This window comes from Lethenteron reissneri, chromosome 23, assembly GCF_015708825.2.
Source record: "Lethenteron reissneri isolate LAM-NWPU_2019-01 chromosome 23, ASM1570882v1, whole genome shotgun sequence".
Lineage (NCBI taxonomy): Eukaryota > Metazoa > Chordata > Hyperoartia > Petromyzontiformes > Petromyzontidae > Lethenteron > Lethenteron reissneri.
Genome location: NC_083801.1, coordinates 7,738,931 through 7,754,411, shown reverse-complemented (window position 1 = coordinate 7,754,411; position 15,481 = coordinate 7,738,931). Strand labels below are relative to the sequence as shown.

The window sequence follows — 15,481 nt, the reverse complement described above, 5'->3', positions numbered from 1 at the left end:
ATCTTTACGTGACCTTTTCTCTCTCTCGTACACTACTTCAAAATTCTGAAAAGAATCATTTACCACTTCCGTTTTAATTTATAAACCGTTTAAGCGTGACTGCATCTCAAGGCGCTGTACATATGAGGGGGGGGGATATTTACATTGTGTGGGCTTTTCAAAGGAGAAAGGACGTTACAAAAACATATAATGAGGAAAGTTGCAGGGCAGACAGAGGAAGGAGATACAATATTATTGTTTAATTGGAATTACATAGAGCAATTTGGAATTACCAATTATTTACGTGATGTGTATTGGCCATTTTTCGATTTAAAGCTTTTGTGACTGCAGGGATTCATCTTCTTGGTTCTTTCGGTAAAGTCACGTAGAAGGGAAGTAATAAAATAATAAAAATAAAACATAATAAAATAATTCTCACGACGTTTCGGCCACAACGCAAGCAGCCGTCCTCAGGTGAAAACCAGGTCTGTCGGGGAGACAGCGTGTGCTGTTTCATTCAGACGCTGTCTCCCCGACAGACCTGGTTTTCACCTGAGGACGGTTGCTTGCGTTGTGGCCGAAACGTCGTGAGAATTATTTTACTATGTTTTACTTTTATTATTTTATTACTTCCCTTCTACGTGACTTTACCGAAAGAACCAAGAAGATGTATTGCCCATGTGAGAAAACACGATTACCAGGAGAAAATGCGCACATATGTAGAGATAGTGTCCATGTAGCTCGGTAAGCTATTTAATTGCTGGCCTGTCTTTTATCGACCACCTAGTAGTAGCCCAACAGGTGTGCATGATCTGTGCGGCCCACCAACCATGCCTCAAGAGATATTCAGGTGTGTGCTGCCACCCCTGGCTTTCTATGGGACAGCTACTTGAATGAATGTACACTGCCGAAGGCACGAGAGAGGTCTTGTAACGGCTTGTTCAAAGGCTGACTGCTGCATGTGTTGCTCTGCAAATGAACGGTTGGTGTTCTGTTGATAGAGGAGACCCACATTGTATAATTGATGTAGTTAGCCCACATGCAATGGGTTGGAAATGACATTGGAAAAATTTGTATTCTACTTTAAAACCAACATTTTAAGTTGGAAAATGAATCAGTTTCTGATTGGAAATCAGGTGGATTGTTGCAGTACCAGCGTGATGTGACTGATGATCTGTTTTTCTATTTATTTGGCACACCGAGTGAAGAAGAGCCGTTGTCTGAAATGTCGCCGATTCTTTTCTTGTAAGGCAGTGTTGTGGACGAGTATTTAACAGAGACAATTGTGATCGAGTTATAAATAACTGAGGAAACAGCACTGCTGCAACGAGGAACACAGTTGACCTTGATGTGGCTGGGCAGCCCAAATAGGGAAATGTGTGTCAGAGCATTGCCGAGATTCAAAATTTGAACCTCGGATTTGCTACCGGAGGTCAAACACATTTACATGAGAAGCACATTTGAGAGTCACGGTCCGGTCACTAATAGCCCTGATGCCTGTATATTTGGAGTTTGTTTGTTAACCCCGTGGTGGCGTGGATTTTTTTCTTTGTTCTGTATATTGATGCCTATTGGGATACGGTACGGGCATTAGAGTCAACTCAATACTCAATTCATTGAATGAGGCTTCTCCATTCATAGTAGCAATAAAAGTCATTACAGCTGTTAAAGTATAAAACAGGACAGTGATTAAGGCAGTTAATGACAATGAGGCATAATTCCTCGTGTGATTAATGTCCCTTGCACACATGCATTTTCACGCTTGCGGTGGCATTCTGTAAGAGTGCATTTACGCTATACAGTATACGTATATTAAACAAAGATCCCTCATTTAGTCTTCAACAGACTGTCGGGGCCAGTGAGCATCTATGAAGGCCGCCACGGCACACAATGGGGTAGGTGGCCAATGCCACGCCTGGCTGCCTTTGACTTCCCAGTGGCGATGTTTATACATTGCATCAGGTACTCATTTAAGGCTGAGTTGACCTAGGGGAGGCCCAAGATCGGTTCAGATAATCGTCACCGCTGTTGACTGTGAGTGGGAATCGAACCCGGATCGCCAGGTTCGCTCCCGATTTTATATATAGACACAAAAACACACTACGGAAATCATCCATAATATAGGTCTTTTTTGGGTTAGATCGCGTAAATATAGAAATGTGTCGTTAAACCCGCTACCACCCGATACCGCGAATTAGTAAGGTTTGTCACGTTAACAGAACATGCCAATTCGTTACTAGTACAGCACACCGATGTGTTGGAGAGCAAAGCCACAGCATTTACAATCCGAGTACGACGTTTGTAAATTTTGGAAAAGGAAACCGTCTGGAAAAAAAGGAGGAATACAATAGGCGATGTCTTAGTGCAATGGCCCTGTGGTGAAAGGACATATTTGAGGCGTCGCCTATTATATGCAGTTTTATTGACAAAATGTGAGGTTGCTTTAGTGTGCTTCATTGTGCGTAAATGTAGAGCACAGGTAAAATGCAGGCTATGCATTAGGTTCAACCTCATCCAATGTGTCCAACATACATTAAACAAATCAATGTTTCTGATGTGCATTGAAGGCCACAGCATTACATTGATACTCTTGTCTTTTTGGTTTATATTTGGTGCTGTAATACACGTTAATCTATTTTGCTCCACCCTAGGGATTTGCTTTAATTGGTGCATCTAATCCTGGAGCTGATCTAAAGACATATACCACCACAAACTCCACCGATTTCCAATAGTGCCTTTTTATTCGTGTGCCACACAGTGCCACTAAGACTGCCATGGGAAGTCAGGCTGTTTTATATTCATTGAGACAGCCTTTGCAACGCGGTAGTTCTGTGGTTACATAATTAAAATGTCGAATGCTGTCACTAACAAAATACAAAAAATCATAACATCAGCGTAGCATAGCTGGGTAATATTATTAATTCTTTGTGTGCTGTCAAGTTCTTGTAGATGCAGAACAAAAGATAAGGGATGCTCCACTCATCAAATGATGGATCTGGTGATTTTGACATCGATTTGCAATGGTGCCAAATTTACCCTGGTAGAAGATCTACAGCTCATCCGCCAGCCATAAATCAAGTTTTTCCCACGTATTTTATTTCCTATTGCTTGAAAGAAGTGGTTCTTAACCTTTACTGCAGCCTTGTACCCCCTTTGGTTCTCAATCGCAAAACAAAAAATGTTAATTAACACATATGTTTGATGAAACAAAGTAAGTTATCCCTACACGGCTGCGCTTAAACTGTGTTTTCAATTATTTACCTTCTAAAAAACAATCTGGCCATGTCTCGCACCCCCAGAAAGGGCAGCCCATACCCCCAGGAGTGCGTGCACCCCAGGTTAAGAAACCACTGTTTTTAAACATCTCAATCCAGTACGTGTTTGAGCTTTGATTTCTATCATTGAAAAACATTCGTCTTCCTATGGAGCGGTGGCTCTCAGCCTCTGGTTCCGTGGACTGCTGGCGCAGGTCCGCAAAGACATAGGAAGTGGAACGCGGAACTGTTGCAGATATACATTTTCATCACAAAACACCAGATATTTTTTGTACTGTATGGTGGTCTGTGAAAATTATTTCAGGGTTGACAGTGTTCCACACATCCATAAAGGTTTGTAACCACTGCTATAGAGTAAATATACTTGAACGTATATATAGCATGCAAACTCATTATGCCTTTCATTATAGGTGATCGATATTGGTTTTAGCTTTGAACAGGGCCCCTATATTTTAAATGGAGTACTCTTGCCAATTACCATCTCGTTTTACAGCAGAATTTGTTTAACAAACCTAACTGCCGATGGGACCCAGAAGGTCACAACCGGTCCAGAGATTGCTTGCTTTATCAAATGCTGCTTCGTAATATTGGTCTGGACAGCCAAGAGCCTGATAGACTAAATCATTGCTATTTACACGTGGAGACAGAAGATATTTGCTTTTATATACTTTACAGCAGTGGTTTCCAACCTTTTTTGGCTGCTGTACGTACCCCTTTGTTGAATTTTGTATCAACCGAGTATCCCATTTGCCTCATCCAACATGGTTCTGAGAAAAAAAAATCTATGAATAATGAACATAAATATATGAACTTCATAATAAAGGCTTTTGGGTTAGATCGCGTTGTTTATAAATGTGTCGCAACCCTCCACCACCCGACACGGCCAATCAGTAAAAAAATGTGTCACGTTGACAAAAGACAAATAGTTCACTACTTTAGCCCACCGGTGTGTTGAAGAGTGAATCCACAACATTAACAATGTTTGAGTACGCCGTTTCGCTGGTAATGACATTCAGCATCATCGGGCAATTTTCCAGAATGGTGAAGCCCTCCACTTGCTCCCGGTCTTTAATAGAGCAGCAGGGTGACGTCATCATTTAACCCAATCAGGTGCAGAGATCATAGGCGGAGGGGGGGGGTATTGTAATTATATAATAGATTAGTAATCAGGTAATTGTTATGATTAGTAATCAGTTGTAGATTAGTAATTAGTTGTAATGTGTATTATTTAATAACTGAACCCAAACACTATTCCCAATCATGTGCAGAAATCAGAGGTGGCCGAGGGGGGGGGGGTTAAAGTAGTGAGCTATTTGTCTTTTGTCAACGTGACACATTTTTTAATGATTGGCTGTGTCGGGTAGTGGAGTGTTGCGCCACATTTATAAATAATGCGATCTAACCGAAAAAAACATTTATTATGAATAATATTGGTCGTGAAAGCCTACGTGATAAATATATTAACCTACGTCAGCAGCCCTCCTGCTGTGTTTGTGTCACACCTGATGACGGACGCTTGTGTTGCGATCGAAACGTCGTGATCTATACTTTTTTCTACCTAGATGACTTTACCGAAAGAACCAAAGAGTATTGTCCATTTTGTGGGGTATTCTAACTCGCTCGTATTTTGTCGTAGTAATTTTATTTTGGAAGATTTATACATGATTATTATTCACCAATGACGCATCGTATGCTAAAAATTCACACATTTATAAATCACTTCACATACCCCCCCCTGGGGCATTTCCACCTACCCCCAGGGGTTCGTGTATCGTGGGTTGAGAACCGCTGCTGTGCAGTATGGTGTTCATAATAGTGTAATGACTCCAGTGATAAAATTGGTAAAAAAAAAGATTTAGTGAGGTTTATTTAATAACATAGAGCTTATGATATTTGCAGTCTCGTTCGAACAGTGGACATTAGCAGGCCAGCAAGTAAAGATCACATTCGGTATATTCCTGTTTGTACCGCTGCCAAATACACACACGTTTTCTCGCTTTACTCTGGCAGTTGTCAACCCGAAGCTTCACTATTCTCTAAATTAGCAGCATGTGCTTATGTGCTGAATTTCTTCTCTTCATTCTGAGTATTTTTGTTCTGCCTGCAATGCCATCTTGTGAATGCGTTATATAAAATAAACCGAGCGCAATGGCAGTTTAACAGAATTGATTTCTGCACGTAGAGAATTTTTTTTCCATGAAATGGAAATGTATACGGTAATAGCTTGATGCTATTACACGTCATTGGTTGAGCCATGATTAGTTTGGTCTTGGTGAGCTTGTTTTTTTTTCATATAAATAGTGGATGCTGATTTGTTAGCCAACCACTGATTAAGGCACCCATCCACATAGGGCATTAGTTTGCATTAATGGAATATTATACGGGGTTTTTAAAAACGAGAACTAGAGATTCAGTGCTCAGACAAAGAGATGTCTCGGCTTTCAAAAAGGTTTAGGATTTTTCTGATGGGTTGCTCAGGGTTTTCTATGAAGTTTGTTGTATCTGTAAATGGATTTTTTTCCTGTAGAAATGCCAGGTTGATTAATCATAAATATATATTTTCTCGAAGATTTTGAATACATTAGCATTTTAAAATGTTTCTTCCTTTTAGAGGTATTGCAATTATTGATTTGCCAGAAAAAAAAATCTGTTTTGTGCACGCTCCAATGCTTTTGGCAATTTTTTCTTGTAATGAAAGTTGCTGAGGACAAAATTGAGATCTTTAACCACTCCATATAAAGCTTCTGGCTAATTAGTCGCTGGATTACTCAACAGACATGTCACTGTTATCATAATTTTGATTCTCACGATGCATAATCCTCTGAATCTACACCTACCAGTATCTACCATCCGTACTGAAAGAAAATCGGGCATTCCCAGCATGTGCAGTAGTTGATAAATATATTTAGCCGTGTGGATGTCTGGTAAAACATACACATAGTTAAATAGATTTCATGTCTCGTGAGATTGCTATACCAACTGCTTACTTCACTGTTACAAGTGTGCCTTGCGTAATTTGTTTGAAATGGTGAAGGCGTCAAGAATCTGGTCTAAAAACTGAATGAGGCCTAACTGGTGTAAATAATTGCAGGTTGGCATGGCAGGAGAGAACTCCGCTCTCTTGCCAACAACGACACCCGTATTTGGTTTATTTATAACTTCACATCCTTCTCTCCGCTAATTGGCACTACCCTGCATGCGTGCCATTAATATTTGATAATTGGCACATCCGGGGAGAGGTCACCATGTGTGCAGTATGTCCCCTGTCCCTGCATGTGTGCTTGTGCTAGTGGGGAGCGGTAGTGTAGCGGTTAGCGCGCTGCACTACGAACCTGGCGACCCGGGTTCGACTCCCGCTCACGGCAAACACTAGTGACGATTATTTGAACCGGTCCTGGGCCTCCCCTAGGTCGACTCAGCCTCAAATGAGTACCTGGTGCGATGTGTAAACATCGCCGCTAGGGAGACAAAGGCGGTCGGGCGTGGTGCTGGCCACCCACCCCCTCGTGTACCGTTCCGGCCTTCATAGGTGCTCGCTAACAGCACTTGCCCCTACAGTCTGTTAAGGCTATACGGGGGATCTTTGTACTGCATGGGGAGCAGTAGCATAGTGATAACCGCTGTCACCCGAGTTCGATTACTGCTCATTGCCAACAATCAGTGGTGAATGTTTGAACCGGTCCTGGGCATCCCCTAGGTCGATTCAATTTCAAACGAGTACCGTAGTGCACTGGGGAGCCAAATGAGGTCTGCAACGGTGCTGTCTGACCACACGGGCGATGTCCATCTTTCTTCTTGGTTCTTTCGGTAAAGTCACGTAGAAGGGAAATAATAAAATAATAAAAATAAAACATAATAAAATAATGTAATATAATAATATTTTCATTATTTTATTTTATTATTTCCCTTCTACGTGACTTTACCGAAAGAACCAAGAAGATGAATCCCTGCAGTCACAAAAGCTTTAAATAGAGATGTCCATCTTTGTTTGCCGTGTGGTGGTGCAGCTGGTGACCGATGCCCTGCTGTCGCTGTGCACCGTGTACCCGCGGAGGAACCTGCCCGCGGATCAGTGGCGTGCCGTGCAGCTGCTGAGCCTCATCAGCGCGCCGGCCACCATGATCAACCCCGCACAGTCCGACACGGTGAGTGGACACACGACGCAAGCGCCTGGCTGACTCTCTCATATTCACGATGCACACGATTATCCCATAGGCCGGCACAGCAGGATATGCCCAAGACATTGTTACCAGACTTGTAGGTTTTGTGTCTGTAGATTTGAAGCTTTCGTGACTGCAAGGATTCATACTCTTAGTTTTTCGGTAAAGTCACGTAGGTAAAAAATGAAATTAAAATTAATAAAAGTAAAAGAATAAAAATCACGACGTTTCGGGTGACGGTTTCACCTGAAGACGGAAGCTTGTGTTGCCTCCGAAACGTCGTGATTTTTATTCTTTTATTTTTATTAATTTTAATTTCATTTTTTACCTATGTAACTTTACCGAAAAAACTAAGAGTATTGTGTCTGTGCCATATTTTATACGCCTATGTATGTGTTTACAATCGCGGCTTTTATTCTCTTGCCACTTGCTATCAGAGTGTATTACATGCCTCCCTACAGATGGAGCTGTAGAAAAGCTCATCTGTGAGGTGCTGAAATCAATAGTGAGGAGGCAAATATGGATGGGTACAAATATATAATACATTTATATCCCCCAATATAGTGTGATAAAGTTAATATTCAATATGGACAATGCAGTGCGCCATTGGGTACTGTGCTTGAATGTGTGTATTTGGAATGTAATATAGTATGGTTGCATCAATGTGCCACGTGATGATGTGTGTTGAAACATTTTACGAACAAATGATAGACATGGCGATAAGACGTGTAAATACCGTGCATACAGATGCATGACTTTGAATTGTTATATTTAAATGATGTTTTTTTTATGTAAAAAATTTCCACACAAATCCATGATATTCGCATTTGGGTATACACTTATCTTCACAGAGGTTTCGTTTGTGTGTATGAATGTATAGTTTGTTAAAGTTATATTTTATCTGGAAATGCAGATCAACATTGGCATCGTTAAAACGCAGACTCTGTTGATGACAATTCCATCATCACCAGACCTGAACATGCACCAGTTAAGCGAGAAATGCCAAAATCAAATAACGCAGTTGTACGAGTGTAATAATGCGTACTCACGGGAGAGCATCTTTATTGTTCTTGACAACGCCAGACTTATTGCATTCGCCAAAATGTCCTGGAAGCGGTGTTCTAGCCACTTTTTTAATCAGTTTGCTTGTGATGTAATTTATGCCTTCAAATAATTGCATTATAATCCTATAGATTCTCTTTGATTCTTTCGGTAAAGTCACGTAGGTATAAAATAAAATAAATCACGACGTTTCAGGCACAACACAAGCGTGCGTCATCAGGTGGGAAAGCATGGCCTGCTGCTGATGACGGATGCTTGTGTTGCGTCCGAAACGTCGTGATTTATTTTATTTTATATCTATGTGACTTTACCGAAAGAACCAAAGAGTATGGATTCCTGCAGTCACGAAAGCTTCAAATCAAAATCCTATAGACGTTCATCGGACACTTGCCTGCATTAATATCACCTGAAATGTATTTTTTGTCCCCGCAGATGCCGTGTGAATACTTATCCCTTGACAGCATGGAGAAGTGGATCGTCTGTGAGTAATATAGGCTATTTGGCCACAGTCACTTTAAGTATATAAGGGTGTCTGTTAAAGGTGTCTGCCCCAAAACTATTCGAGAATTATAATCAGAAAATATTTTTAACCGTGAGGTTGAAATGCTGGGCACATTTCCTGCATGGACTTGAGTTTTAAAGCCAAAACGTGTTTGTGCTCTTTAATGCTTGAATGTTCAAAACGATAATATCTGAAGTATTGGGCTCTCTCAAATCTCGAGACATCCGTGGATGGATATCAGCTGCCGCCTTGTTTATGGGATAGAGTGTTGCTCCCTCACATGTGTAGGGTTTACTCCAGGTGCTCCGGTTTCCTCCTAAGTGTTTAAACACTCACCAATTGACTGAAAACGTCTTTATATATAGAGAACTGCAGAGCAGTTGTTGGCGATGGCTCACCGCCCGCTATCGATCCAGCTTGGTCCGTGATTTCTCAGCGATTGTGAGATGTCATTTACATGATCGAGGACGCTAAATACAATTGACAATTCTGTTTTTTACGTATGTTACCAACACCTCGGCAGACACGCAGAGGTTTGTAGCGATGAGACCCATACGATAAAATCTTCACACTACCAAGTGAGCGCATGTAGTTTTATTCACCCAGCCCCAGACTTTGTAATTCTGTATGCATAGATGATATCTTTGTGGACACCTGTACACGTATATTTTTCCATAATAAGCCATACATTTAGTTGTGTGATGTTGCGTAAAAAGTACTGTAATAGTCACTTTCATGTGGTTTAAACTAGCTGGGTTCACGTTTATTAATGCGTTGTGTTTGTGTTATTGGTGTCAAATTATTCAATTGCATTTTCAATAAGCACACGATCGAGTGTATTTCAAAGCAATATTTTTTGTTGCATTTGGAGCAACCAATTAAGGCAATAGCTTCGCCATGTCACTGCAATCCCCTCCGTGTTTAAGATCAAGGCTTAAATTGCACACTTCAGGCAGATTATATTATTTGTGATTCTTACTCACATATGCCCTCAGCAGAGCTGAGGCCTTCAAAAAGTGAGTCTATCAAAGCTGCAGTGGTGCCACACATCTTTCCCTTGTCCTACCCTACATTACCAAAGTGTCATTTTCCGCATGAATGGTGAAAGGTGGGAAGGTTACAGGCAAGGGAGATTGGCAGCAGAGACATGGAGGTTTAGCGCCGCTTACGTTTGAAACGTGGATGTGTAAAAAGTGCCCCTCAGAGGCTCAAAGACGCAAATATTGATTTCAATTTGTTGACACGTGAGAGCCAAGTGCCAACACATTGTTGCAAATAAACACCACAGTGAAATATAAAATCGAGTTGTAATTCCAAAGAACACAGGATGAGATGTTACTATCCTTTGTGCAAGCACTTCCAAGAGTTCATGAACAGTGAGCCTGGTGAAATTTGGGGAGCGCATCGTCAGTAGTGACCCTTTGGTTCCTAGGGTGTAAAATCATAACATGTTTATATTATCATGGTTTATCGATTTTTGTTCTACAGTGACATGCAATATATTCATCCGGTTGGCATCGATTGTGTTGCATTGCAGTCTTGTTTTCTAGTAAATCAATTCAGATATATTTCTTTTACTTTTAAATATGCAATGATATTCTACATTCATATTGATGCCCAAAGTACCACTGCATCCTTGAGAGAATTCATATTGCTTATTTAATCATAGGCCATAAACTCATGATGAAAGTAAATAATTTCATGGTCATGGAATGTTATTTAAAACAATCCGACATCTCACTGGTATATTCTGCAGTTGTTTGGCAGCATTAATTGTGTGTACGTATTGAAAATACATACTGATACATTAATGGAAAACAGATTTGTCAACGATTTTAATTATTTTAGTCAATGATGACTATGGACCATAATAGAGTTTTTTTTGGGTTAGATCGCGTAAATATATAAATGTGTCGTTAAAACTCGCCACCACCCGACACAGACAACTAGTAAGGCTTGGCTCTCCAACACACCGGTTAGTGCTGTACTAGTGACGAATTGGCATTTTCTGTTTACGTAACAACCCTTACTAGTTGGCTGTGTCGGGTGGTGGCGGGTTTAACGACACATTTATATATTTACGCGATCTAACCCAAAAAACCTCTATTATGGATGACATTGGTCGCGAAACCCTACGTGTTAAAGATGACTAAGAGTCAGACAAAAGTCATCAAGCATGGTAATTCTGTGAATCCCCACCCCAAACCTAGCATGTCTATGGCAAGATGAAATGAACCAGGCTGATTGGTTTCACTGATTGGAATAACTAAGAGTAGACAATATTTTGACAATTGTAGTTGACCAGAAATAAGGGAATGACTACATATGAAATCCACAGACTAGGACTTGGCTGAAATTTCACAGGTTTGTCGGCAATTATACGAAGATTTAAAAAACTCTAACTAAATTAACACCGTCTCTGGGCCATCTCCCCACGTGCCACCTCCAGTCGGATTCCTGCTGTGCCACAGCACCCTCAACACCGACCAGAATGCTCAGATGCTGTGGAAGCTGACACTTAGCAGTGGCTTCTGCCTCCGCTTGTTCCGCGATGAGATCTTCCACTTCCACAAAGTGACCGAGGAGCTCTTCACCAACATGAAGGGGTGAGAATGCGGCCACACATCACCTCATTTACCGGCCTGCACAGTACGTGACCAGGATAGCATCAACAAAGCGTCATTGGATGCCAAAGCCAAAGCGAATCACGATTGGTGTCCGGATGATGCTCGAAATATACCCTCATGATCCCGGCTGTAAAAGAGCCGTTCGATGTTTGAAGGTCGCTTTTTGACACCGTGCACGATTGTCTTTGGCATCCTTTGATCATGTATTGGCTAAATATATATTTTGCACATAGTGTAGCTTGATTAATTTGCTCACAGCCTGCCTCCGAAATTCAGCTTCATCTTCGTTTGATGGTGGGATGCTCCTTCTACCCAAATGCTACATGTAGTCACATGCTCATCTCGCTGATAGCTCTCTGCATCTGCCATTTGGTGCATAAGCTCACAGTATATCTCTTGCTTTTGACGTAAGATACAATTTTGATTGCTGAATAAAAAAAATGAATTGGGTGCTGGAATAAATACTTCTACATCCCATTATTTTACACTTGCCATCACAGCTCGGGGCACTTTGCCAGCCTTTATGCTGGGCACATTTGCCGCTTGCACGTCCATTCGTTACGCGCGTGCACGACTCTGAGTTTCCACAAGAATCCGTGCATCTGCTGCGCACGCGCCGCGTGCTGCTTTTTACGTGCGCACGTTCGCTCGCTCTCTCTTCGCATATTCGGTGCACACGCGTTGCTCGCACGGTCGTGCGGCCCGCTCTTGCGTGCGGGCGGGCGGGCACCCGAGCCACGCTCCACCGCTTCCGTGCATTAAAGAGCCATCACGAGCCGCCCACCGAATCGCGTGTGTGCACTGCTGTTTTATCTGTTGAGACAGATGGTGTGTGTTTAGCAGAAGCAAGTTAAACAATAAAGCATCGTAAGCTATGGTGCCGTCTTTGTTACGAATTCCCGTTCTGATGCCATCCAGTGAGTGAATTGGTGAGGGTCCCCTGTACTCGTACATGGTACCGCCGCTTTTCTTGTGCGTCGTGGAACTTGCGTACGAGTAGGAACGCGTTTGTTAGCTGGCACAGGTGCACGTCACAAACGATTCCAATTTAATTTTATGCTTCTGCTGCTGGGAGAGTGACATATGTGGCACAGGCAGCAGGTGAGTCAGCAGAATTTGTTACGTGCAGTCAATGTCATAAATCTTCCCGGAATAAACTGGCGGTTGTAATGACATGGCTCTGTGAACTGCACAATTGGGATTTTGGGACACACTGAGAATTCATATCGGTAAAAAAGGGTCCTGCAGCAATGCTAATTGCAAGACGTTTCATTTATGTTTGACTTTTCAAATGTGTTCATGTCACGTTTTCTGTAGGTACAACAAACGTGTTGCTGATATCCGAGAGTGTAAGGAGCAAGCCCTCTCCCAAGCGTAAGTTGTAAAAATCATTCTCCCGAGTTTTTTGGATATTATCACTGACATTTGAAGAGCAAAAAAAAACTGCCTTGAAGAACACTTCAATGGCAGTTTGTTCATTTTTGCAGCAACGCTTTAAAATTCAAGACATCCCTTCAAATAATATATAGGGTAGAACCTTTCTGTGTATGATGTGAGGCTGCCCTCTACTGGCCTAAAAACCGTCCTGGATCGGAATGTCACTTTATTTTGGTGATTTCGAAAAGTGTATTGGTTTAGCCATGTTTGTTTGTTGTAGTACATAGTTAGTCTGATGGCCTTAATCTAAGTTGTCTTGTGGTTGTTGTTGTTGTTGTTTGACTTGCATCCCACTGGGATTTTTGCACACAGCGTTGGTGTACGGTGTTTTTTCTGCAATATTTTGCTGTCTTTTCTTGTATTTTCTGTTTGTACTCAGTCACATATTTACTTTAAGATGTTTTTTTGTTCATGTTTTAGTTTTGTTTGTTTGTTGCGGTTGCACCCGATTCAAGAGCCGAATGGCTCACAGGGCTATACCTAATAAATGAACTTGAACTTGCTCTGCATCTACATCAGCCATACGTAAGAAGATGATTAAGAGCCAACCGAAACGCATAAATGTTTTTATGTTCGGGTCTTTAAAGTGATAAACTGTAGTCTCAACCAGGTTAGCGATTGCCCCACAGAAGGTTTAGCATGTAACGACTTAAAGGTCAACACTTATTGTTACGTTAATTTTGATTTATCTTCTCGACCTAATTCTCTCTTGTTCTTAAATGTTACGTCAAAAAAGAAATCACAAAACCAACCAATATCACCTAACCGCATTTCCACCCTCAGGTAATTGTCTGCCCCAATGAAAGCCGTTGTGACACTTTTTACTTTAGGTATTCTAAACATCTTCTTTGATAGTAAAGGTGTACATGTGAGTGCTTGGTGCATGCGTGCATGTATGTTGACCTTCTTTCACACCGTACATAGCCAACCATGCTAATCGGTTGTACGGGGCAAGGACGACACTTGCTTACATGTGTATGGGCCCATGCAGAGAGGATATGTGGTGTTTTATGGCAATGACAGGTGAAGCAACTTTGCTGTTGGGAATAGAATAATGTCAGAATCGGCAGTGGATGGGACCTATAGTTCATCGACCAAGAGGAAGCTCTGATGCCAGATGGTTGGATGCGACTAAAAATAATTATTCAGCAGACCTTGGAGGTGTCGATTGTGCAACCGTTGCCTATCTGAAGAAATCGACGGAGTGAAGAGGAATAATGACGTTGGCTTTGGTGCAACTTGATCATGTTATAACCACGTTGCGTCACTTTTCAGTGTACTCGGGGTTGACGAAAGGATTGCACGTCTGAGTCCCTGTTACGTTTGCACCTGTGGTGGTACGACAGGGGCCTGATGCACCGGGAGCGCAGGAAGTTTCTCCGCGCGTCTCTGAAGGAGCTCTGCACAGTGCTGGCTGACCAGCCCGGCCTGCTGGGACCCAAGGTAAGCCTGTCTGGCTGGGCCCCACTGCATCGCTCCACACACCCCGTCTATCATCTAAGACTCAGGTCAACCATGTCATTATTCCACATTGCCATGTGAATACATGTATTTCAACAATAATAGGGTTTTTCCTCCTTGTTTTTTCTGGCAACAAAACTGAAACCTTTTTTACAAGGATTCATGTCTGCATTCACCACAATACTTGCAGTCAAAATCCAAACAAAAAACACACTATGATAATTTATGCATTGTCCTTGAAACGGATTGGTCCACACCAAGGACGGATTTCTTTTGAGCCTCGACCCAATTGGTGCTCGACCAGAGGACACCTTTTGCATTTTGACTGCGTGTATTGCGGTTAATGCAGACATGAATCCTCGTAAAAAGGTTTCAGTTTTGTTGCCAGAAAAAAAGGGGAAAAACCCTATTATTATATTTTGGTACTGGCAAAGGAGGTCTAATTATGTATTTCAACTTTTAATTCATCATTCATTTGATACTGAGGTGGCAACTGGTGGTGAGATTTTAAGGGTACTTGAAATTGGAATTGAAGGTGGGGTAACAAGGTGTGTAGGGGAATGTGTGGGACTGACTTCCTCCAACATCGTCATTGTGAAGACAAACGATGATGACATTGACTCCTCTCCATTGGAAACTTTCAGTCAGGCATAGAAATTCCGCATTCAATAGGCAGAAGCTAGTCTCTCCATAGGACAGCCACTTTTTGACTTCCTGTAGAGTGGTGGTACACATTTTATTGCTGTCAGAGAGAGATAATCACAGTGATTCACATCGTTATCTTCATCATCAGCCTTGTTATCATTGAAATAATGCCTTGTATTGATCCCAGATGCACAATTACGAGTATCATTATAATTGGTGTGCATAATTACCAACATTATCATCATAGCTATTACTAACCTTGGTATAATTCATAGGGCATCATCTCAGGAATATGAAAGGTCACACACCATGTGAGTTTGTGAAACTTTTGGT

The 15,481-nt window shown here is 41.7% G+C and overlaps 1 protein-coding gene across 1 annotated transcript in view; it reads left to right on the top strand.

The window, feature by feature from the left end:
* Positions 1–15,481, top strand: part of NCKAP1 (NCK associated protein 1) — a 124,633-nt gene that overhangs the window by 57,573 nt on the left and 51,579 nt on the right. Inside the window, exons 7-11 of the mRNA XM_061557018.1 lie at positions 7,262–7,399; positions 8,909–8,957; positions 11,428–11,584; positions 12,923–12,979; positions 14,389–14,485. Coding sequence (XP_061413002.1) covers positions 7,262–7,399; positions 8,909–8,957; positions 11,428–11,584; positions 12,923–12,979; positions 14,389–14,485 — 498 coding nt within the window. The remainder of the gene's footprint in view (positions 1–7,261; positions 7,400–8,908; positions 8,958–11,427; positions 11,585–12,922; positions 12,980–14,388; positions 14,486–15,481) is intronic.